Here is a 24,576-nt window from a genome sequence, read left to right as displayed (position 1 = left end):
CTAACCGGGACAGATGTTAACTGAGGTACCACTGTACTGTATAATATTTAAGTTTTCAAACAAAAAAAAACAGTTTACAGTTTAAGATGACCAAGTTAATAAATATCTGATTAGTTATTCATTGCATGCTGTTTTAATTATTTAATTATTTTCTATTTTAGGTTAGTATCGTAATTATTATTTAGGCTCTTTGTACGCACACATGCAGTTAAAAAACATCTTATTTTGATTGAAAGCTTGATATTTCAGAGCAAAAAGAAACTACAAAGAATCAATATTAGCATTTCTTAAGTTGGGGCGCCCTCTGGAGGTTTTTATAGGTAACACACCACCCGAAAACTGCTTTTCTCGCTTGACAATTCAAAAGGGGAAATAAAGAGAAGATTCATGTCAGAATTACACATAAAAGGCATCTTTTAATGTATTTTAATAAACAAACCACACTGTTTTCATCTTCTAAAAAATCTTGCAATGTTTTTGAACATGTTTTTAAATCAGTTGTGTGAAAAAGACACATCTGTAAAACAGGTTAAAAATGAAAAGCAACACAGACCAACAAACGTTCCGCAATTGCAGACCTGGCTGCTTTCCTGAAATAAGGAAGCGGTCCCACCTTCCTTACACACAGGAGAGAGAGAGGGAGGCGAGCTGCAACACAACACAGACTCAGCCAGTCTTTCTCAGGGGATTACTTCTTATTTTATTATTCCTAAAGGGATTAACACATACTGGCAGGTAAGAGTCTATATTGAGTCTTTTTAAACACCACTTTTGTAGAGGTGAGTTGGCTAAAATGTTGCTACAAGTGGCTGCAATACACCCATGTTATGTACGCGTGCGGGTAGAGAAGATAGGGAAACCTACAAACTGGTCAATGTTTCATAAATAATCAACATAATGCTTATGGACTATGAGCAGATTATTGCATTTATTATTGTACAAACTTTTGATGTAATTCAATGATTACAAAAAGGTAAAGTGGCAATTTTAGCTGCCATTTTATTTTGAGAGAGAGAGAGGGAGAGGGAGAGAGAGAGAGAGAGAACTTTGTTCATCAGTGCAAGTCTGTGCAGGTGAGCACACAGACTGCCACATTCCAACGTCTGCCTGAGGGTCAACTTGCAACATGCAGACCCTCTAGACCAGGGCTATTCACTCAATCTTCCCAAAGCTTACGACCGGGGGCCACATGTCTTTCTTCAATGTTGTCTTTATTTTGTATATAATGTCAGTGAAGCTCTACCACATGTAAGACAAACATTAACGCTAGTCTAAGATCCTCTCGTGCCATGGAGGGCCGAGACGCTGCAGATTTTCTTTCACTAAAGCAGGAACACAATTTGAGGGAAGGCGCTCATCACTTAAATCACCTGCTACAGAAAGTGTTTGGAGAGAAAACCTGCAGCGTTTCAGCCCTCCATGGCACAAGTTTGACACATGTGCTCTACAGAATATGACAGGACTGAGGAGTGCTCGGCTGTTTTTGTAAGGACCAACTGCAAAGACAATAGTCGCAACACAAATGCTGGTCAAAGACTGTCTTTGTGGCTGAAGTTCCCTGCTGTTTTTAAGGATGCGCTGCAAAAACTGTTATCAAACATCCTCCATAGGACAGGAGCACTCTGCTGTTTTTAAGAATCAATTGCAAAAACGGTAGTCACACATACTCCCTAAGACAGGAGAACTCTGCTGTTTTTAAGAATCAATTGTATAAATGGTAGTCAAACATACTCCCTTGGCCAGGAGAACTCTGCTGTTTTTAAGAATCAATTGCAAAAACAGTCGTCAAACATACTCCCTAGGACACGAGCACTCAGCTGTTTTAAGGGTTTTTAAGGGACAGTCAAACGTCCTCATTGGGACAGGAGCGCTCTGCTGTATTTAAGAATGTATTACAAAAACGGTATTGGCTGTCATGAAATGTATAGCTCATGAAGGGTTAGGTGGGTGTAGTTTCTATAAAAGAGTGACAAAATGTGCATAAACGTGACTATTTTACAATTCAAGTCCATTTCAAGGACAGTCATTAAGTATTGCAGGGGATCACGAACCGAAGATGTCTGATAAACTGCTCCTCCTCTGCTTTCTGCCCTCTGCGTTTGTTCCACAACCACTCCCTCATTCATCACTGACACCGCTTAGTCCCGGTTTAGGTTGATGTTTATGCTGCTGCTGCTGAGCACTCCTGTTGATGGTTACTACATGTCCTGTTCAGCTTTTTGGAAGGAGATAAAGATCTCTCCCTGGATTATCTGTTGCCATAACAACAATTCAAGCACGTACGTGAACACTGTGTGCCCTAGAAAGTGTCACTTTTTCTTTCTGGCAAAAAAAGATGACTGAATCATGCAGAGGAAAGAACACTTTGACTGTTAGCTTTACCGCCTTGTAAATATTCATATCATGGTCATCAGGTGAAAGAGGGAAATGGATCTGTGTTGTCCATTGAGTCATGTTTTCAAGCAATATGTTTCTTTCCCTTATCATTTCTAATTTATGTTATTTTTCTGGCAAGTCAAGCTCCTTAAACCCTCATACGCCCAGGTTGTGATGGTGCAACATGCTGCACCTTCATCTCCTCTCATTCTCTTTTCATGACACACACACACACACACACACACACACACACACAGTACATGAGAATGCACACACAAACACACCCACCCGTGGCCCTGCTGGGGAATGCACAGCCTCAGGCTAACAAAACACAAGCTTGCATTACATGAACAGCCTGACAGAAGCAACGCGGCACGCAGAGTTCGGTTTAGGAGACTAAAAAAAACACTTTTGACAGTTAGAAGGAACCTGAGGATGCTCTGTGTTGTCAGGTGGGTGGACGTGTGTTACATTTTAACGTGTTGTTAAAAGATGTTGGAAGTTGTGTAGTAACTGTCTTAAAGTCCCTTGTTCGGTTCAGAGAGTTAAAGCACAGTTTCAGTTGGCATGTAAGATTGGGAAACTAATTAGACAAATGGAATTTTTCACTTTGGTGTTACATAAGTGAGAATAAATTTACAGTGGTACCTCGATTGTAGTAATCCGTTCCACAGGGTCTGTCTAATACCGAATCGTCCGAAAAATGAAACAATTGTACCCATAGGAAACAATAAAAATCCAATGTACTTTCCAGACACCCAAAAACCCTAACACAAAATACTTTCAATATACACTTTTGTTTTTGCTCCCATTTTTCATGAGCTGAACTCAAAAGATCTCAAACTTTTTCTATGCACACAAAAGGTCTACCTCCCTCAAATATTGTTCACTAATCTGTGTCAATTTGTGTTAATGAGCATTCATCTTTCATAATCTATCCATCACACAGGTGTGCCTTGGGTTGGCCACAGTAAAAGGCCACTCCAAAACATACAGTTTAACTGTATTGGGGGCGACTGGTTTTACATAGTTTACATGCAGAAAACGATGTGAAATGCATATAAATGGCGAATGAATGGGATACATGAACATTTACCGTCACTTTTATCTTGATTGAAGACCCTTGTTGGTGAGGATCAGGGTAACATCTATCAGTAATAACAGTCCACACTACAAAGGAAGTAATAAAAGTATGTACAACTCATGCTGATATTGGATCAGATTGATATCAGTATCGGCCAACACGCCAGGCTGCAAAAGTTGTGCTGAAACTTGTATCGGGACATCCCTAGTTTAATTCATAGAAATACTGCATTTACAGTATTTCCTCTCCTCTCCTAAGGATGATATGAGGTCCACTCGACCGTGACCATGTACGAGGTGATGTCCGGTGACACCCTGTCCTGGAAGGTGCCCAGTCCAAGACAGAGCGGCACCGACTCCAGTCCAGAGGCGCAGTTCACCGGGGAGGGAGGGCCGATTAAGATCCTCAAAGTGTGCTTCTGCACCAACAACAACCTGGGCAAGAACTTCAAGCTGGTCAAGTGTGACAGCTCCTGGCAAATCAGGGTGAGCGCAATGAGGAAAGTATGACGAGTGTAGATAAAGCTTATCTTTGAGAATTCCTATAACTAATCTGTCAAATTGGAAGCCGTGTAGTTTTTTGGTTTGGATCTGTGGAAGAATAATCATGAAACACCAAAAACAAAGGGGTGACATGGTCACTCTTACTTTATCAATGAATCAATGTTGCTGTGGACGCCAAGTTGACACTGGGAAGCTAGATGCACATATGCATAAATATTTAATGCATTCATTCAAACGCTGCGAGCAGGGTTTGAACCTGCGTGGGAAAATCCCATTGGATTTCAAATCCAACGCCTTAACCACTTGGCCATCGCAGCGGTTGAAAGCCACTGATGGATGGAAATATGACATCCTCCTTGTCCTCCCACAGGCCATTATCCATTCAATTCTGATCAGTGGGCGACTCGGCCCGAATATCCAACACGCAGGATGCTACGGCCTCATGCTCAAACACCTCAAGTCAGAGGAACTTCACTGGCTTCATCCCGATCTGACCGTCAGAGAAGTGGAGCAGCGCTATGAGAGCCATCACGTGGAAGCCGAGTGGAGGTAAACAGAGTTTTGGGACAAACGTCAACAATGGATATCAAACAGTTGACTCAGGCTTCCCATCTCGTGTCGGTGGCGTTTATCCAGAATACTACTGATATTTTATCTTCCTTTGATTGACAGGTACGACCTTCGTATCAGATACATTCCCGTCAACTTCCTGGAAAAGTTCAAAGACGACCGATCAACACTAGTGTATTTCTACCAACAGGTGACAAAAAACGTGGATTTGCTTGTGGGATTGCCCAAAGCTAATTTGTTTTGTGAATCTTCATGATTCGATTTTATTGATGGGTGACGATTTTGATGGCAGGTACGGAGCGACTACATGCAGTATCACGCCAGTAAGGTCAGCGATGGGATGGCGCTACAGCTTGGTTGCTTGGAGATCAGGTGAGTGGGACACAAGACGGTCAACTACGGGTATTTGAAGTAAGTCCTACCTTTTCTTCAATGGCTAATTTGTCATGTAACTTGTCATCTTCTAGGAGGTTCTACAAAGACATGAATGCAAAGGGTCTAGAGAAGAAGTCCAACTTTGAGCTGCTAGAGTAAGTTTGCACTGTTAAATAGGATGCACCGTAAATGTGACGTGCCGGGTGCATGGCCTGCAAAAGCAGGGGTCTCTAATTAGTTTGTCAAGATGGTAGTAGCTGCATTTGACGTGTCATGAGTGGTCAGTATCTACCTCTGTGCTTTAAAATGTTGGTTGCCGCTGTTGGCGTGAAACTCATGCTTGTTCCAATTGCTGTACAGTTGTTTACAATGAACTCATCAGTGGTATTAATGCCGCCTGAGTAGTTTTCTCATTACCACTATTACAACATTGGTTCTGTTGCTGCTCTGTTGTGCAATAAACAGTGGAACCTCAGTCAACGTCTGCCCAAGTCAGCGTGTTTTTTCGGTTAACATAAAAAACATACACCATCATTTTGTCTCGGTTTGCTTACATTTTCCGGTTAGCGTACAATATGGTGCGCGTTTTGTCGCGTCATTAGTACACTGCGTGAGTCCAACTGCGCTCTTAATGTATTTTTATCGTCCTTGTTAGCATTCTTAGTAGGGCCCTATGATTTCCGCGTTAACGGAATCGCGGATTGGCCAATTAAAAACTAAATCTGCTGTTAAACGCGGATTCTTGCATATATTGACATAATGTGAATGAAATGCTATCATTGTGAGGAGAAGGAGCTCTCAATGTTGGTGGGATCTCACCACAAACAATAACCCACCCCCTCCCGAACTAACATGTTGAGACAGCGACCTGAAACACTCGCAAAAGTTGCTGAAAAAACTTTGAAACTCCTTTGTCGCAGAGCTCTAGCGGGGTTAGCTAGATTAGCAGAAAATGCTAGTGCAGCTGTCCTCAATGACGGTAAAAGTAACCTTAAATGTTCATTCATCATTTAAATGTATTCATATGCATTTTTTGGGGGGGGTTGCATGTAAAACGTATATAAATGCGTCTTTTGTGTTAACATGGTTCAGGTGCTAGAGTGGTCGCCTCCCAACCTGAAGGTTGCGGGTTCCATCCTCCTGTGATCATGTCGAAGTGTCCTTGGGGAAGGTACTGAACCCCAGTTGTCCCTGATGCTGGGTCATCACTAGCTAAACGTGCTAACAGTGTCAGAGTACTTTGAGTGCTTTGGAGGTGGAAAAGCGCTATACAAATGAAAGCCCTTTTTGGGCTTTCTTTATTGGATTTACATGATTTCTTATGGGAAAAACTGATTGCGTTGACATCCGTTTCAGTTAGAGTCGGACCTTCTGGAACAAATTAATGACGCTACCAAGGTTCCACTGTAGCACTTCTTTCACACTTTCATGTACCCCTAAATTCATGAATAAAAATGACAATACAGTGAGTTTTTATCGTCTGCTTCCAATCAAGGCCTGTGTTCTCTCTGCAGCTATAATTGGAGCATTTAAAGCATGTTTGTATCGCAGCCACAGTAATTCTGACTGTTTTCCTCCACCAGAAAAGAGGTGGGCTTGGACCTTTTCTTTCCTCAGGAGCTGATTAACAGCATGAAGGTAAACATGTATGAACTGCCTGATTTTGCCTGACGGGACTGAAATAAACTTTTTCACGCTGTTGTTGTTCAGTCAAGGCAACTACGTAAGCTGATCCAGCAAACGTTCCAGCAGTTCGCGACGCTCAAGGAGGACGACTGCATGGTGAAGTTCTTCGAAACGCTCAAGGAGTTTGTCAGCTACGACGAGGAGGTCATCCCGTGTGAACTAGTGGTGAGTACAGCGACACAATTCCAGGTATCTGCCACCGGTTGTCGTTCGAAGTCAAATTGCAAAGTTATTCCAGCAAGGCTGGAGTCTTGCTGTAGAGTTGGTCATCGGCGGAAGGGGAATCCGCCAGCGCACGCAGAAGAATTCAGCAGTGAGCGAATATTCAGAGAAATAGCCAACAATCAAAAGTCCACCCTAACATTCTCTTTCTCGCACATCAGCCTGTCTTTCTGGCCGACTTCAAGCAGATAAAGAAAATACAATGTTTATCTCAGAGCGACGGAAAGGCACTTATAAACCTTGAAGTAGAGGGCAGACAAGTAAGTAGAACCCAAGTCAAGCATCATGGCTTCTTACACTGGCTTTGCACTAACTGTGTCTTGTTGCGGCGTTTTCCCGACAGCGCCTGTCCATCAATGTGGCCACCGTCCCCATGGCCGAGAACATGATGGACCTCATCGATGGATATTGGCGCATGGAAAACAATTCGGATGACTCTATCATCTACAGACAAAATCACGGTGCGTGCCAAAGTTAGTTAGTTCATTAAATTCATCAGCTTGTCACTCAACATCTCCCTTAAGATGTGTTGTGTAATATTTGTTAAGATTCCAGCACAAGGACTTCCCTCCCTGAGATTCCGACAGGGTGAGTCCATTGGTGCTTTTTTCAGATTTGGAATATTAAAAAAACAAACAAAAAAACAAGACGAGCCTGAGAAGCCATCATTAATTCTTCTGTTTCCTCCTGAGTAGCAGAGACACTAGCACCGTCCGACACAGTATGGGTGAGCCCATTGCCTACGTCTGTGCAGGATGTCTTCATTCAGATCTCCACTTTGATGACTAAGAATCTTTTCTTCGTTTTTGCAGGGTCAGATATCTATTGTGAGATTCTCGACGAAAGGCCTAGATCAGGTTTGTTTTCCTCATGTCAGATTTAATTTGAAAAAAACAGCCCGCTTCAACAAAATGTATGTTTCCAAAGCTGTGAAGTACGGAATCGACCGCAGTGATATCGCACTCGGACGAATTCTCGGAGAGGGCTTTTTCGGCGAGGTCTACGACGGAGTTTACACAGCAGCGGTAAGTGAACCTACTCAAGAAAATATCTTAAAGGTGTGCATTATACAGTACTAGTATTAACGCTTGAACAAAAAGACACTATGAGTGGAGCTTGAAGACATCAATGTGCAGAAAGTGTGAACCTTCTAACATGCTGCACATTTGACCTGTATTGTCATGTATTTACAAATTATTACCGTCTTATGATGAATGAGATGGTTTTTTTGCAGAAGAAATGTCCTATTTTCATTGAAAATAAAAGAAACAAAAATTATTTTTTGACCAAAAATCCGTGAATTTGATCATGTAGTATTTTGTTAGCTTCTAAAAAGAAGCTAGCTTGCTAAGTTACAAAATGGCAACTGGAACCAGAAATCAACTGCGTCGCCCGTCTACGATGTCATCAGTGGTGGCTGACTCTCAAAAATGTTAACACAAAACACGTTATTATAGTTTTACATCAACAAAACAATTCTAAATGGATATAAATGATGAATGAGAGTGATAACTGAACATTTAAGGCTACTTTTAGCTTCACTGAAGATGTGATTCGTGATATGAGCCTCCCCAAAGACACGATGTGGCAGCGAGACACAACCACCTTTCTGTTTTGTCATGACTTATTTCTTGAATTCAGTTCAATTCAATGCAGTTTTTCACCTCCTTTATCAAAATGCTGGCACTTGAAACTTTCTTTGGTTCCATTTTTGGAATTCACTATGGAATTCAATAAATAACTTATGGCAAAACAGGAAGGTGGCGTCTGTGTGGCGTCTCTCTGCCACACTGAAGACAGGCAAAAGTAACCTTAAATGGTCATTTATCCCTTTCATTCATCATTTAGATGTAGTCATATGCATTTGGAATTGTTTACTGCTTTATGAAAACATTTGTGTCTTTCTGGAAAGGATGAATTGGATTTACATTATTTCTAAGGGGAAAACTGATTCGGTTAGCGTCCATTTCCTTCTTCGCTAACCAAAGTTGCACCGTGTTAGTAAAATAATCTGCAATACTTAAAACATGTTGTTCCATTGTGCACTGACTATGCAGAACGGAAACAGGACCAACGTCGCAGTCAAGACATGCAAGGACTGCTCACCTGACGTCATGGAGAAGTTCATGAGTGAAGCAGGTCGGTTTTGGCATAGAAACATGCGTAAATAACAACATCAAGCGTGTGAACACGTGTGAACTTTTGCGTCAGTCATCATGAAGAACCTCAACCATCCTCACATCGTCAAACTCATCGGAATCATCGAGGAGAATCCCGTGTGGATCGTCATGGAGCTTTATCAGTTCGGAGAGGTCAGTCACCACGATGGCTTGGCGTAAAATCCAGACTATGGAAATTGTGACGCACGTGTTGGACATGTCCACAGCTTGGGAACTACTTAACTGAGAACCAGAACAAGTTGACAAACATGACTCTGGTGCTGTTCAGCCTGCAGATCTGCAAGGCTCTCGTCTACCTCGAAGGCGTCAACATGGTGCACAGGTCAGTGACCACTACTGTTTAACCCTGCGTACGTACGTTCATTCACATTTCTTTCTATCTCATACTTTGTTATAGAGACATCGCAGTTCGTAACGTGTTGGTCGCCAGTCCCGAATGCGTAAAGCTTGGAGACTTTGGACTGTCGCGATACATTGAGGATGAAGAGTACTACAAAGGTTATTAGTCTTAAACTAAAACAAATAAACTCTAGTGATGCTCTACTGGCTGAATAAGGTAACCACAATATTAGAAACAGCTCTCACTGTAATGCAGTGCAAATCTAAAATTGCAGCATCTGTGACACGATTGCCTATCAAGTGGATGGCGCCGGAATCCATTAACTTTCGACGTTTCACCTCGGCCAGCGACGTTTGGATGTTTGGTGAGTTTTTGGTTCACTTTCATTCATTAAATGACATTTAATTCATGTTGACTTTTTGGTGAGCGTCCTTCCACTGGTGTGCCTCATAAGTACACCACAAGAGGGCAGCATTGTTGTAAAATACAAATAAAAGTTGGCTCACGCCTACATTGACCCCACAGCTGTGTGCATGTGGGAGATCATGAGTCGAGGACAGCAGCCGTTCTTCTGGCTGGAGAACCGAGACGTCATCAACCAGTTGGAGCAAGGAATCAGGCTGCCCAAGCCCGAAAACTGCCCCCCAGCGCTCTACTCCCTCATGACCCGCTGCTGGGCCTACGACCCCAGAGAGCGGCCCAACTTCACTGAGCTGGTGGTCAAAATCAGGTAGTGACAACATAATTTGTTTTTTTATGTGTAGAATTTTATAGGGCAAGGATGGGCCATATTTGGTAACCCAAATGCCACACTAATATAAACATACAGTGTCAGCATAGCAAATATCGTGACCCTTCTGCATGAACAAGAGCTTTTTATCATTTTTTTATCAATCGATATTACTGAAATAATGCAGTGTAAACCATCCATCCATCCATCCAATGTCTCTTGTGTGTCAAATACAGTGTGTAGTATGGTACAACAAGTCCTCAAAGTTTGGTACTAACATTACATGCAAAATTGCAACCGTGCTGAGCGAAAACAAATCGCTAACTCAGGTCGGTAAACTGCAGCTCCACCGTGACGTCATCGAATCCACGCATGCGCGTTGTAGGTGGGCTTCACAATTTACTGCACGCGGCAACTGGTGTTTAGCTAGCGGCAAAAAGTGTGTACAAGTTAAGCATATTAAGGTTGAAATGCAGCTTCAAAACAGTGGAAATATATTCCAGTGGTTCTAAATATACATATTAACAAAGAGAGTAAAGAACTGTAACGAACCTGAAAAAAAGTGGGCAAATACTGACAGGGCTGTGCAGACACAATCAATCGTTGTTCCCTGGTAATGACACGGAAATAATGCTTCAAAATCGCTCAACATACAGTACATCATATATTGTAATGGTTCTCAACACATTAACAAAACAATGTGGCAAACACCCAAGAGACAGAACATACCTGAAAAAGCGTTACAGGAATGAGAACTCGACAAGGCTGGATGGACTTCCATCTCTGACAGCATTAGAATGATGACGCATGGTGGCCGCGAGCTCCCCCTTCCGGCTCGGGCAGGCATAACGAATCGACTGAGTTGTCAGCTCTCAACAAGTAGATGAGAGATCCACTGCAATAGGCATATTCACTGGGTTTAAACGCCGTTTTTAACAATTTAACTTGAACCTCATTCAGATACTGTAATTAAACATCATATTCACATATATTGTACAGCAAAGCTTTATTTGTACTAAATAAGACGTGACCCTAACTCTTGTCTGGTCAGTGATGTCCACAAGATGGAGAAGGAGCAGGAAGTGGAGCGGGAGAGGGACAGAGCACGCTCCACAAGATTCTTTGACTCCAAGTTCAGCTTTAGCGAGGCTCCTCCCAAGGTAAGCCTGTACCCATTCTCAAACTGTGGCACTAGTGCCGCCGGTGGTACGCGGGCCCCATCTAGTGGTACACCAGCACCATGGATTTTTTTTGTGAAGTAAAAATAAAATTATATTAAAGATAAATTCCATATATGTTTTTTCCTTCACTTGTAGCCTTCAAGGATGAAATCAGGGCGTTTTGGGAACACGCTCAGCATCGGCCTACACATTCAGGTACGCTCCAGCGCAGGTTTAAATTCCATTCTAAATCCAGTTTTCATACTACTGACGCATACTGTGTGTGTACGCAGCTGAACGAGGCCTTGTGTGCCAGCTCTCCTGACCTGGCCAGCCCGTGTGACTATCAGTCCCCCGTGGACTCCATGAACTCCACGCTGCCGCTGCCTCTCAGGTCCCCACGCCGTCGCAGCATGGGGGTAAAGAACTTCAACCTGATTGTTTTGTACATGTGTTTGTGTCCAGCTATAATTGTGCACGACTGATTGACTGTCTCCCAGGAGAACGAGTTCCCCAGGTTGGAGCCCAACAGCCGCGAGGACGCCCAGCGCCTGTGGCAGAGGGAGCGTCAGCAAATGCACGCCACCCTCCGCCGTCAGAAAGAGCAAATGGCGGAGGATGAAAAGTGGCTGGAGAAAGAGGAGAGACTCCTGGTGGGGAACAGAGCTACGCTATGTTTTGTCAACCCGCTGTCACTGTGCCCCCCCAACCCAGACGCTGGCGCAGCCCAGGGCAGTGTCGTCCCATTTGCCCGCTCCAGGCGTCCCGCTAGTCTTAAAGTCAATGTCCCGCTGCTTACTGTTCCAAAGAGAGGATCCATGTCGCTTTTCTATAAAATGAACCTGCCTGTTCTTTTGCAGGACCCCATTGGACCAGAAGACCACTCTCCTCCGGTGGTAGGTGCCCCCCTTTTTTGACCGGTTCACTCTCTTTTCTAACATGATTCCCTCATCCTCATGAGGCATGCTTTTGTCTTGTCTTTGCAGGCCACAGAGGAGGATGCTGAAAATGGTATAAAGCCTTTGAAAATCTGCTTGTTAAATCTATGTTGTGCCAAAAAAAGACTGTTTAGAAGTAAAAGCAATATATTTTATGGACAAAAATATAATAAAATATAATATAATAACGTTTGAGTGGTGGTTTTTAAGAACATGTCATGTTAGCCATGTTTGTAATATTGTCTTATCTTACACGTGTCTAAATAAGTTCACCAACAGTCAGTAGACATACTGTTGAAAAATGAGCTTCATTGTCGCTGTCTGTGTCCCACAGGTCCACCACAAAAACCCCCGAGACTCACAGCACAGGTAACCATCACAGCTTTTTGCCCGTTTCGCCTTTGAACGCAACATTTCCCGGCGTCCTTTCTTAGCCGGCCCCCACAGCCGAACTGGACCGCTCTGATGACAAAGTGTACCATTACGTCATGGGCCTGGTCAAAGTGGTGGTGCAGCTGAAGAACGACATCGTCAACCTGCAGCCCGAGGAGTACATCACCGTCGTCAAGGTGCACGCAGACGAATCTTGTCACGTGTTTCCTTTAATGCTGCGTGGACGCTTTTCAAAGTAGTTATGAAAGTGAAGTGTGTCGTTAAAGTGATGCATCGATCTCTGCTCGCAGTCCGTGGGGATGGCCTTAAGGGATCTGATTCGCAGCGTGGATGATGTACTGCCCTCTCTGCACGAGTCTGTGCGCACCGAGGTACGGCCAGCCGTCTAAAGCTTGTTTTTCACGTAGCAAATCATGGAAATACCGTAGAAATCATCTCCAGGGACAAACTGTGTGGTTGAAAACATGTCACGTTCCTCACGCTCGCACAAGTGGAAAAAGAAGTTAACCACGGCAACATTAACATGACTTTCTTAGCTTGAATCAAATAAACAAGCACCGGTGTTGTGATAAACCTATAAAGCTATAAAGTATAAAGCCGTTTTAAAACACGCAACAACGCGTGTTGAAGCGAGCTGCTGTTGGCGGCTAACGTTAGCGTTAGCCGTGACAGGAGCAAAAAAACAACATCCAGACACAATAAACATGAATTCCTGAATAATGTAAAATGTGAATGAATGAACTAGAATGTGAACTTGATGAAAGTGAACCTCTTTCAGGCTCTACTTTTACACGTTTTAGCTCACAAATTCTTCAAAATAAAAAAAGTGATTTGGATTTGATGACTTACTATTTTTAAATGATTAATATACATATATTATATTTTTTGTTATAAAAGCATAACATAACAAATATATATAATTAATTTGATGCAATACTTTAAATTTAATATTATTATATTAATAATATATTTATCTTTATGTAATTTTTCTAACTTTAACATTCGTTTGTGTTTCAATGACTTTATTTTTGTTGAATTTATTTCTGTTTTAATTTGAAGTACCTGCACCTCTAGTAAATATTAAGTACAATATTTCCTCAAATCGTGTTTATTGGAAGGCGGCATCCATTAGAACAGAGGCCATCAATGGAGGACATTTGATTTTTTTCAAAGATGAATCTCCTGCCTCCCCGTGAGGCATTCAGGGCCCACGCCCACTTCCTTTGGCAACAAAGGATTAAAAAGGCGGCGTCCATCTTGCAGATCGAGGGCACTCAGAAGCTGCTGAACAACGACATGGGCGAGCTGATCAGAAAGATGCACCTGGCGCAGCAGAACGCCATCACGTCTCTGAAGGACGAGTGCAAGAAGCAGATGCTGGCGGCGGCGCACAACCTGGCCATGGACAGCAAGAACATGCTGGACGCCGTGGACCAGGCCAGGGTCAGGGCCAACCTGGCTAAACCCGTGGTCCTCGTATGAAACCATCTCACCTCTTCTTCCTGTTGCGCTCGCCACAGCTGGACATAGCGGATGCCCGTGCTGTTCATCTTTCATTTTGATGACGTCTCACTTGTCCTTGGAATGAAGCCAACACTGGAATGAATGGAGGGATGCTGAACACGAACATACGCTACACCGTCAATAAAGGACCACATTTACATTTAAAGGGCTTTTTAAGTGTCACTTATAGCAGCGGTTCTCAACGGGTGGGTCGGGAACCAAAAGTGGGTCGCGGATCCAGTCTGGGCGGGCCGAAGACAGAAAGTCAAAAACGACATGAAAATACGTCATACAACTCATGTCTGATTTATTTTGAAGTACAATTGAGCAATATTTTAGTCATCTTCCTCCTTCATGTACTGCATGTACTGGCATGTACGTTACACAGTTACAAGTGAAATACCTCACTTTGTGCCTAACACCACCCCCCAAACCTAACCCTACCTCTACCTAGTCCTAATCCTAATCCTAATCCCCGATACTGAATTGGATTTATTACGCCTACGCACGCAGTTATCGTGTTCTTCCTCGTTTCCTTGACAAAATGCCTTCATAACAACGTAATCATGTTTCATCACATGACAATTATGGCAAGTAGGAACCACAAATACATTCGCTAGGCTCCACTTCAACACACTAAATACAAAGAAATACATGAAGGCATAACGAAGAAATGTAAACACAATAAAAATGACTTCAATAAAAGCATGAGAAATTAGAAAAAGAAATACAAATTTAAAAAGACCTAAAAACAAGTGTTAAAAAATAAAATAAAAACAACTCAAATAAAAGGGTACAAAATCATTTTTAAAAAATAAAAAGACTTAAATAAAAGCATTAGAAATTATAAAAGAAATTTTAAAAAATTAACAAAAAAGACAGAAATAAAAATGACTTAAATTAAAAAATATTATAAAAATATTTCTATAAAAATAAAAAAATGACCTACATAAAAGTGTAAAAAATCAAATGTACAAAAACAATCAAACATAAATACAAATAAAAATAACAGAAATAAAAGTATATGAAATTACACAAATTAAAAAATGACCTAAATAAAAGTGTGAAAAATAAAAATGTCTTATATAAAAGTGTACAAAAATCCTAAAAAAAATAAATCAAATTAAAATGATTTGAATAAAAGTGTACAAAATAATTTCATTGAATAAAAATAAATAAAAGTGGGGCGCGACGTCATGGCCATTGAAAAATGAACCCCTGACTGGCAGAATAATCCCTCTCAAACGAACTTAAGTGGCAAACATTCAGTAAGAAGACGTACAAGTATTTCCAAAAGGCTGCTGTTACTGCGCCACATGCTATCAAAACCAAAAGGGTAGATGTTGAACAATAGCTTTCAAATAACCACCCTACTTTATTGGTCGATGCGCCAAACTGGACGCGTGACAGCGAACACGCCAGAAAAACACGCTTAGCACCAGCGTGTCAACATTCACCAGTCAGCACCTGTAGCATTAACGCTAAAATGAAGTGTTTATTGTCGACTACCCGTCCCAGCCCATGCTAATGTTAGCCAGGTGCTGGAATGCTAACAATGCTAATATTAACTTTAGCACAATTCGCTTGGTTGGGAATTAGGCAAAAAGAGACGGAAGAAAGATACGGTAGCGCAGTTAGCACAACCACGGTGGGGTGGGCTACAAGAGAAGTATAAAAGGACGACCGTGTTAGATCATGCCTGCTAGCCAAGGAGGCAGGAAGAGGCCGATGGTCCCCAGCAGGCAGACGATGATGAACATCCACAAAAAGATGCGGTCGATCACCATGGCGACGTACTTCCAGTCCTCTCTCACCTGCGTCCCGCATGGGAAACAGAAATGACACAAAAAGTGACCAACTCCTTTAAAGAGTATAATTACATAATGTGTGAGTAATAGTGATACAAAGTATTTGAATGCTACTCACGCTAAAGTCGGCGTCCTCAGCCCTCAGGTGGTCAGCGATGTAGTGCACACCTTCCAGAGCGTGCACGACGCTCGGCGAGAGCGGGAAGTCGGCCACAGGAAGTTCATCTTTCGCGGCCTGCTGGTTGGCCCCGCCCCTGCTTCCCGTCTGCTGCCTGCTCTTCTGCTGAGGCGGGGTCGTCGACCCCGGAAGCTTCGGCGACGGAGGGCGGAAGGAGAAATAGGAGGTCAGCGTCCCCAACTCCAAATCCTCCGAGGAGTGCTTCCGGTGGTGGGTCCCCGAGGATTTCCCGTCTTTGGCCCAAGTGGCCGAGGTGCTGAGGAGGCCCGACTTGCACGGCGGCATCCGCCCCCGCTGGCGCTCCAGCAGCAGCCTGCGACGGCGGGCGTTAGGGGCCGGGCGCCGCATGAAGAGCCAGCGCGGGATGAGCTCCAGGAAGACGGAGTGGACCCAGCGCGGCATCTTGTGGGTGTTGGGGGAGCGGTGGTGAACGTTGAGGACAAAGACGGTGATGACGATGGACAGGGTGACGAAGATCATGGTGAAGAGGAGGTACTCGCCGATGAGCGGGATGACCAGCGAGGTGGACGGAATGATCTCGGTGATGAGCAGGAGGAAGACGGTGAGGGAGAGCAGCACGGAGATGCACAGCGTGATCTTCTCGCCGCAGTCGGACGGCAGGTAGAAGACCAGCACGGTGAGGCAGGAGATAAGCAGGCAGGGGATGATGAGGTTGATGGTGTAGAAGAGCGGCAGCCTCCTGATGATGAAGAAGTAGGTGATGTCCGGGTAGATCTCGTGGCAGCAGTCGTACTTCTTGGTGTTGTAGGTGCCCACCGCGTTGATGATGGCCCACTCGCCGCTCTCCCAGTAGTTGTTCAGGTCCACCGTGTTCTCGATGCGCTCCAGGTCGATCTTGGCTTTGTCGTACGTCCACGAGCCGAACTTCATCTTGCAGTTCTGCTGGTCGAAGGGGAAGAAGGTGACGTCGATGCTGCACGAGCTTTTGTAGATGGCCGGAGGCACCCAGCGCACTTTGCCCGTGTGGAAGAGGTGAGCCTTCGTCATGTGGGTGACCGCAAACTCCCCGTCGGCACTGCGGGAGCAGAAGGAATGACATGAGACGGCCGCACAACAGGAAACGAAACTTCCCATCATGCGGTAAAGCCGCACACAAAAGCTGCAATCTAACAAGAAAATGTTGTAATTTTATAACAAATAACGCCGTAATATCATCATGAATTTGTTATATGTATATATATATTAAGTCATAATATGTGAAAGAAACAAATCAAAGTTGTAATTTCTGAAAAGGCAGGTGTCAGACCAAGTTAGAATGCTATGAGAACAAAGAGAGAAGAAAATGTACAAGTAGAAAGGTGAAATAGTTGGAAAAAAACAGCTGTAATTTAAGGAGAATAAAGTCAAAAGATGAAAAGAAATAAGTGGTACTCTAAAGAGAAAACAGTAAATGGTCTTTCACTCGTATAGCTTTGTCACTTCGAGGCTACCTGGTTAGCTGGCTAGCTCGCTAGCTAACGGCCGTCTCGAGCCCCTGCAGCAGAGAGTCGGGCAATGTGGAGTAAACAATGAATAATAGGAGTGTAAAGGTGACTGTAGGGGCGTTATTTCATGCCTGCGGGGCTCTAATAATGCTATAAACAGGTGTTCTATGCTCTAACTACAAAAATATTCCATTTATTAACGCTGAATCCTAGAACCCAAGTGATTTATCACGGTCGGGTCTGGAACCAATTAAGCGCTATAAACGAGGGACGAGTGTATTTCTATTTCTGTTATTTCCAGTGGGAAGCACAGAGGGTCCACCGTGCTCAGAATAGATGTAATTAAGAGCTGATAAGCAATAATATCCTGCTTGGGACGTATGAATGGAATCATAGACGTATGTACGTCAATTAAAGCATATGGTGATTTTGAATATGAAAGCCTTCCTCCACTGGGCACAATTTCATTTTCCATGAGCCTAAGTGGAGATGTTATTAGATTTTCCCATGAATAATGTGCACAAATACATAAAGATATCTATCATATAGACTAGGTAACAGCGAGGTACGCTTGCACAATAGAATGAAATCCAAGCTTTATCCAAAATGAAACGTACTGAGAGCTGCGGTACGGCACAAGTCCACTAGAGGGCGCCACACACATGCTGATTATAGTTTAATTTCGCAGTAAAGAAGAGTAGAAATCATCGAATAAATGAATCTATCATCATTCTAATGATCCGTGGTACATTGACTCACTTGTTGTAGAGGACAATGTCCGGCACCCAGATGAGTTCCGACGGCACTCTGATGGACGTCACGTTGTCGTAATCCGACGGCCTCCAGCGTAGTTTGTAGTCATTCCACTCCTGCGTCACATCCGCAAACACATACTTTAGCATAGCACTGTAAATAAATAGAGTACACACGCACGCGTCGTCTCTCCTACCTGTTTGAGCCACACGTTGGTCGTCATCATTTGGTTTTTCTCATCCTAACAGACACAAAGAGGACACATGAGTGCCTGCAGTGGCTGTTCTAGCTAACAGGGGGCGCCACAGCTTCGGTCCGCCGAGGGCGTCATTCGGGACACAATGATTCATAACCCTCGTGCTACATTGAAGAACGCACGCGTGAAATGCTCTTCACGTGAAAAGTCATCACACAGTGCTTAACAACTGACCTTTTCACTTCAACAATGATTTAGAGTGCATGAGAAAGTGGAAAAGCGCTCCTTGACCACGCGGTGCATTTGTAAACAAGCGCAAGTAGAGGCAACTCCTCACACATCACATGCAGCTCTCGTGGGGGTCACAAACGCCATCATTGGGAGGTTGCCTACAGCCACGGCTGTCCCGATGATGCTGATGCTGTTATGTTATTTGCTTTTGTGCGACGATGGGGGACCCGATGCAGATGGACGGCAACAACTCCACAATGACGCACATTATGCCAAATGCAACGATAAACTCCAACACCACTCCTGGTATTTCAACTCAAGTACTGACTGTAAACACGAAAACAAACAAAATGCTAATACAATTAGTAAAAAAAATGGTGCTAATAAAAATAATAGTAATAGCAAACAATGCAAATACAAATAATAAAACATAAAAATGCTAAATAATAGCACAAAATGCTATAAACATAATGAAAATTGAAAAACAATAGGGAAAATGGTCATAAAAATATCTAAAATAAAAGATGCTACTGAAAAAAATGCTAATAAACGAAATGAATATTCTAAAAATAAAATGAACATATTGAAAATGCAACGATAATAGCACAAATTATATAAAATAATGAAAATGTAAAAATTATAGTAAAAATTATTTAAAGCAATAGTACAAATGTGCAATAAAAGTAATTAAAATAAAATATTCTCATGAAAATAAAAAAATTATAGCAAAAAAAGGTACCAAAAATTCTAATAAAAATTATGAAAATGCAAAAATAATAGTAAAAATGATAATAAAAATAATACTACTGTAGAAATAATTTTAAAAAGGTAATAAAAGTAATTCAAATAAAAAATGCTAATGACAATGTAAAAATAATAGTAAAAAATGCTAATAAACATAATGACATAAAAAACAAAAATACTGAAAATGCAAAAAGAATAGTAAAAATGCTATAAAGTAATCCATCCATCCATTTTGTGGGGGTATGCTGGAGCCTATCCCAGCTGGCTTTGGGCGAGAGGCGGGGTACGCCCTGGACTGGTCGCCAGCCAATCGCAGGGCACTTGCTATAAAATAATGAAAATGTAAAAATAAAAGTCAAAACTTCTAACAAAAGTCATTAAAATAAAAAATGCTAATGAAAATAGAAAAATAATAGTAAAAAAAATTCTAATAAACATAATGAAAATGCAAAATAATAGCAGAAATGATAATCAAAATAATACAAATGTAAAAATAGTTTTAAGAAATGGTAATGGAAGGAATTAAAATAAAAAATGCTAATGGTCATGCCAATGCAAAAGTATTTGGGATAAAAAATGCTACTTCCATCCGCACAAGGAGAATGGTCAGTAAGAGACGCTCGGCCCACACACACCGGAAGCAGAGAGACTCACCACGTCAATGAGCTGAGCAATCGACAAGCCAAACTTGACGATGACCACATCGGAGATGTTGGGCACGGGTCTGGACCACTTGTTGTAGCCGGCAAACAGCGTCTTGAAGAGCTCATCCTCGGCGTGCGAGTGTGTGGTGTCGTAGCACACCACTGCTGGTGGTGGAAAAGCACACATGCAACAAACACATCCCACTCAAACTGAATCCGGACTCTGTCGTCAGCTTGTGCAAGTGTGCCTAATGTTGTGCACGACCGATACTTTACACACGACGTCAAAGCGAGTCAGGCCGAGCCAGTCATACCAGAAGAAGGGGCCGCAATGAGCCCCTTCCTCCCCCGTGGGGGACGGCTTCATCACTGCAGTCAATTCCACACATCATTACATGCTGGTGTTAAGTGCAGGTGGTCGTCTGTCAATCTGGGTTGCGACTGAAGCGTGAAACGATTAGCGGGGGGCTTTGTCACGGATGTGACGCAGGCCAGGAGACGACGTACGCCGTTGACTAATGATTAGCTTTTCACTGTCGGAAGAAGCAGAATCGGAGGGAGTGCTCACGCAACGCAGTGGCCGGTGGGTTAAGGCGTCGGGTTTAAGATCCGGTGGACAAGAAAGAAAGATAACGGTGTGTGAGTGACAGGAAGAGAAGCTCGGGCGTCTCCAAGAGGCCTGAGCTATCAAGGAGATGTGTCAGAATGGCCGAAAGCGTAAGACTTTGCAGATAAGAGCCAGCGGCTGCATGCCCACGCGGGGCTGAAGCCCACTCCTGACATTTCAACTTAAACCGGTGACTCTAAATACTCAAACAAAATGATAAGAAAAGCATTAAAAATGATAAAAATCACGCTCATCATCATAACATAAAAAAGCAAACGTGATAAATTAAATAATGCTAAGAAAAGTACTCCTGGTATTTCAAGTTAACTTGCTGACTGTAAATACCACAACAATGATAAGAAAATGGTAAAAGATGCTAATATTAATAATATAAAAATGGAAAAAATAAGCACAAAAAATGTTAGTAAAAATGGTTAAAGTAAAAAATGCAAAAACAATAGCAAAAAATGCTAAGAAACATCCTGAAAATCATTAAAAATGCTCATGAAAATGCCAAAATATTGGTTCCAAATCCGCTCCTGGTATTTAAACGTAAACTGATGACTGTAAATACTAAAAAAACTAAAATGCTAATAAAATTGTCAAAAAAAGGCTAAAAATGATGCTACTAAAAATGTTCATCAAAATGATTAAAGTTGAAAATGCTAATGAAAATGCAAATATAATAGCAAAACAACACTAATAAACATAATGAAAATGATAACAAAAATTGCCATGAAAATGCAAAAATACAAGCGCAAAAATAATAAAAATAAAACCTTAATAGTAAACAAGCTAATAAAAGAAATTGAAATAAATAAAGTGCTTATGAAAATGCAAACAGAAAAGAAAAGAGCCTCCCAGGGGAAAATAGACCAAAAAACAAGGATGAAATCCTGTAAGGACTTGGGTTTGTGATCCTTCAGAAGAAAAAGGACAGTGCTCTGTGAGTGCCATGAAGAAAAGCTCAGGAGAAGTTATTTGGCACAACCTGGTTTACATGTTCAGTATAAATGGTGAGACTCCGAGATTTCCATGCACCTGAAAAGGAGCATCAGGATGGCCGAGAGGGTAAGGTGTTGGACTTAGGATCCAATGGATGTGAGTCCTCATGGGTTCGAGTCCCACTCCTGGTATTTAAACACAGCAAGAGCCAAAATCTTGGCGGAGAGGCCTTGCTTTTTACAGGATGTTACACTTTTCCAGATGCCGTACGTGGGTAAGGCGGCCTTCACCCTGGACTGGCTACCAGTAAATTGCTAAGGGATTCATTTGTGCGTTCCAAAAGAGTCAGCTCTGCGAACCACCGACGGCTGCTTCGTCAAGACCACTTCCCAGCCCGGCCGTGGACGGGTGGCACACCGGAGACCAATGGTGGGTCCTAAACGCGGCACGGCAAGCTAACCTGAGGCGTGCATGCAAATTGTTGATGTGATTTATTGCCCATGCTAATTGCCTCGCTTGAGGGCTTTTAGAGGCTCGGTGCTCAGGTGTGCGCGGCCAAAGCAGCCAGCGAGGCGCTGAATTCATGATGAGATTCACTTCCTCTTCTTACTTTACTCCCGTACGGTACGTGCACCCGACTTCTCCTCACACACCTGTCAAGGAACTGATGTAAGATTCTATGATCATGAAAATGGACGCCGGACGGGGGGGGGGGTGCTGGACCACCTCCAGGCAACTTGGCAGGGGAAACGATGACTGGTTTTGGAGGTTTGGAGGACTCGTCTCACCACCTTCTCAAGCCGTACGCCTTTGCAGCAAAAACATACTCTTCTTCCGTGACTTATCGTACGTATCAAAAGGTGGAAGACATGATGCACGTACACATGGAACTACTTGAGAAAAATGCATGAATTGGCGCAAACAATAAATAAATGCTTTTATAAAACACTAATAAATACAAATTCATTAAACTACAAAACACTGGCACACTAAATGCAATGGTATATATATATATAGTAAATAGTGAAAAATGATGATAAAAATGAAAATGCAAAATTGTAAAATTATCATAAAATGAAAAAAAATTGGAAAAAATGATCATAAAAAATAAACTCCAAGAAAACATTAAAAACAAAGTGCTACCATAATGAAAATGTAACAAAACAATAGTAAAATATGTTAATAACAATATTTTTAAAAATGTCAATTAAAAAAAATGAAAACATAAAAATTGTGACGATCATTTCCAGACCCTTTTCGGGACCCTTTTCGTTAATCACTTGCACCTGTTTGAGTCATTTCCCAATTTCCAGTAGCTCAGGTGCGGCGGAAGCCTTGTCATCTGTCTGCCGTTGCACGACAGCAACTAGAATGAAAGAAGGACTTTTGACCTCACTCGGTCCTGCTCTCTGCACCCTGGGGGGTCGACACACACGCCGCAAAGCCAAACATAACAGTGCAAATAAACAGAAATCCCCAAAAAATCATGAAAATGAAATAATAATTTAACAAAATGCAAAAAATTAAATAGAAAAAAATCAACTTGAAATAATACATTCTAGAAATGTATGTAAATAAAATAAAATAAATACATGAAATACAAATATCATTTCATTACAATTAAATCTGAAAAAATGACAAAATTTCACAAAAAAACCCAAACTATAATTTACAAAAAAAGCCGTGGTTGTATCCGAAAAAAATGACAACCAAAAGTGCTACTAAATTATACATTTTTTAAAAACGAGAAACGCACGACCGTAGGCGACCACGATGCATCCTACCAGACCTCCAATTTTTGTCATCATACATCCAACATCCACAGCATCACTGAAGTATTTTTTAGCAGACAAACCAGGCTCCATTATCACCATTACTATCATTTCTTGTGATTATTATGAACCACTATTAGACTATATTCAGGTCAGGTCAAATGAAATGACCAGCATGTCTGATTATTATTTGTGGTGTTTTATATACTGTAGATGTGACATGTTGACAGTAAAATTGCTGCTATGTTTGTGATTTTCTGGTGTTTTCCAGCAGCGTCAGGAAGCCACGTGCGCGTTTAGCTGCTCTACCTAGTGGCCAAGTTGGTGAATTACAATTTTCTCGGTCCTTTGACACGATTTGCATTCAATTCTGACCCACTTTAACATCTCTTTTAGTGGCATACACACAAAAATTAGGCGTGAAATTGTCCTATTATGTGTAGTGGTGGTTTGTCAACCAAAACAACGAAATATAAATAAAGTACATACATACAAAAAATAAGCTCTGAAAACCGCGTGAGATGTGATGCGTTCACCGACCTGCCTGGCAGAAGAGCAGAGAGCAGAGGGAAGCCGTCCTCGCTGAGAACAGGTGGTTTCGTTCCATTTCGGCACAAAGACGAGCGAAAAATCCCAAAGTGTGCTGTGAAAATGTTATCTTGGCGCACAAAATGTGTCATCTTTGCAGCCGGGAGACATTTCAAGCATGTCGTCCGCGCGCTTCACGGAAACAGCGACAACTTTTCACGTGATCCAGGCTGGTCCACCATCAGCATCATCGCATCCGCTGTAACGGCGCACACGTGAACTAAAGAACGCACATCATCAAGGAGAACAAGTCCAGGCTGGTCAATAAGATCCAAATAGTTGCTCACCACAACAAAATGCTCCTAAAAGGACAGGAAATGGACAGGCTGCACTTTTGAGGAGCACATGCCAGCACTCGTCTTATTTTGTCTGATGCCGCACAGTCCCGCCTCCTTGCCGTGCTCCTCCCCTCTCTCTCTCACACACGCACACGCACACGCACACACACGGATGGATGTGTGACAAAAATGGCAGACTACACTTACTGTTGTTTATTGACTCCAATCCTTTTGCATGCGGGCTTCTTTGCGGCCATCAATCAGCCTGAGGTGTCAATCATCCACACCCACTTCATTAGGTACACCTGCACGACCCGAGGACTATCT

General features: G+C 42.4%; 2 protein-coding genes, 1 long non-coding RNA gene and 2 other non-coding genes across 12 annotated transcripts in view; 2 read left to right on the top strand and 3 right to left on the bottom strand.

Moving 5' to 3' along the window:
• The window catches only part of LOC129171924 (uncharacterized), a 40,612-nt gene extending 29,489 nt beyond the window's left edge, over positions 1-11,123 (bottom strand). For 2 of the 3 annotated variants that reach the window (XR_008566862.1, XR_008566861.1), the window contains exons 1-2: positions 10,796-11,123; positions 10,619-10,676 (exon numbers count right to left, since the gene is read on the bottom strand). This is a non-coding gene — a long non-coding RNA (uncharacterized LOC129171924). Of the gene's footprint in view, positions 1-9,465; positions 10,493-10,618; positions 10,677-10,795 lie in introns of those variants that run through there. The other variant, XR_008566860.1, reaches the window with a different exon arrangement.
• On the top strand, positions 603-15,137 carry ptk2bb (protein tyrosine kinase 2 beta, b). Of its 3 annotated transcripts, XM_054761068.1 has the most exons (31): positions 603-735; positions 3,719-3,945; positions 4,334-4,512; positions 4,636-4,723; positions 4,826-4,905; positions 5,001-5,063; positions 6,492-6,546; positions 6,619-6,759; positions 6,833-6,907; positions 6,978-7,076; positions 7,160-7,277; positions 7,365-7,404; positions 7,512-7,543; positions 7,629-7,673; positions 7,744-7,841; positions 8,874-8,955; positions 9,028-9,128; positions 9,203-9,318; positions 9,394-9,494; positions 9,611-9,700; positions 9,862-10,066; positions 11,118-11,226; positions 11,383-11,442; positions 11,520-11,645; positions 11,727-11,879; positions 12,087-12,122; positions 12,213-12,237; positions 12,499-12,533; positions 12,599-12,733; positions 12,848-12,928; positions 13,821-15,137. In XM_054761068.1, exons 2-31 carry the CDS (start codon positions 3,748-3,750, stop codon positions 14,037-14,039), a joined length of 2,985 nt encoding a protein of 994 aa, XP_054617043.1. In that variant the 5' UTR covers positions 603-735; positions 3,719-3,747; the 3' UTR covers positions 14,040-15,137. The 3 variants fall into 3 exon arrangements, with proteins under 3 accessions (XP_054617043.1, XP_054617041.1, XP_054617042.1); XM_054761066.1 differs by having other exon boundaries at positions 11,727-12,122; XM_054761067.1 differs by lacking the exon at positions 603-735 and adding an exon at positions 2,667-2,828 and having other exon boundaries at positions 11,727-12,122.
• trnas-uga (transfer RNA serine (anticodon UGA)) lies at positions 4,199-4,280 on the bottom strand. Its single transcript has one exon. It is a non-coding gene; the product is annotated as a tRNA-Ser (tRNA).
• Positions 14,351-24,562, bottom strand: chrna2b (cholinergic receptor, nicotinic, alpha 2b (neuronal)). 4 transcript variants are annotated; one of them, XM_054761070.1, is made up of 6 exons: positions 23,924-24,562; positions 20,070-20,224; positions 18,441-18,485; positions 18,251-18,360; positions 15,987-17,082; positions 14,351-15,874 (listed from the first exon to the last, which is right to left on the bottom strand). In XM_054761070.1, the coding sequence occupies exons 1-6, from the start codon at positions 23,988-23,990 to the stop codon at positions 15,749-15,751; spliced, it is 1,599 nt and encodes a 532-aa protein (XP_054617045.1). In that variant the 5' UTR covers positions 23,991-24,562; the 3' UTR covers positions 14,351-15,748. The 4 variants fall into 4 exon arrangements, with proteins under 4 accessions (XP_054617045.1, XP_054617046.1, XP_054617047.1 ...); XM_054761071.1 differs by having other exon boundaries at positions 20,070-20,221; positions 23,924-24,561; XM_054761072.1 differs by having other exon boundaries at positions 20,070-23,027; positions 23,924-23,981.
• trnal-uag (transfer RNA leucine (anticodon UAG)) lies at positions 21,720-21,802 on the top strand. The gene has a single exon. It is a non-coding gene; the product is annotated as a tRNA-Leu (tRNA).
• Positions 24,563-24,576: the final 14 nt, after the last annotated feature.

The sequence above is a fragment of the Dunckerocampus dactyliophorus genome, chromosome 19 (genome assembly GCF_027744805.1).
Source record: "Dunckerocampus dactyliophorus isolate RoL2022-P2 chromosome 19, RoL_Ddac_1.1, whole genome shotgun sequence".
NCBI classification, from domain to species: Eukaryota; Metazoa; Chordata; class Actinopteri; order Syngnathiformes; family Syngnathidae; genus Dunckerocampus; species Dunckerocampus dactyliophorus.
This window is presented reverse-complemented; position numbering and strand designations above follow the sequence as displayed.

Bases quoted from the DNA above. Each gene is read 5' to 3' on its own strand.
- ptk2bb (XM_054761066.1), top strand. From the start codon at position 3,748: ATGTACGAGGTGATGTCCGGTGACACCCTGTCCTGGAAGGTGCCCAGT. The intron at 7,278-7,364 runs GTGCGTGCCAAA...ATATTTGTTAAG, and splicing joins CATCTACAGACAAAATCACG to ATTCCAGCACAAGGACTTCC. The intron at 7,674-7,743 runs GTTTGTTTTCCT...ATGTTTCCAAAG, and splicing joins CGACGAAAGGCCTAGATCAG to CTGTGAAGTACGGAATCGAC.
- chrna2b (XM_054761070.1), bottom strand. From the start codon at position 23,990: ATGGAACGAAACCACCTGTTCTCAGCGAGGACGGCTTCCCTCTGCTCT. The intron at 18,361-18,440 runs GTAGGAGAGACG...GATGTGACGCAG, and splicing joins CCAACGTGTGGCTCAAACAG to GAGTGGAATGACTACAAACT. The intron at 17,083-18,250 runs GTGAGTCAATGT...CTGCTCCCGCAG, and splicing joins GACATTGTCCTCTACAACAA to TGCCGACGGGGAGTTTGCGG.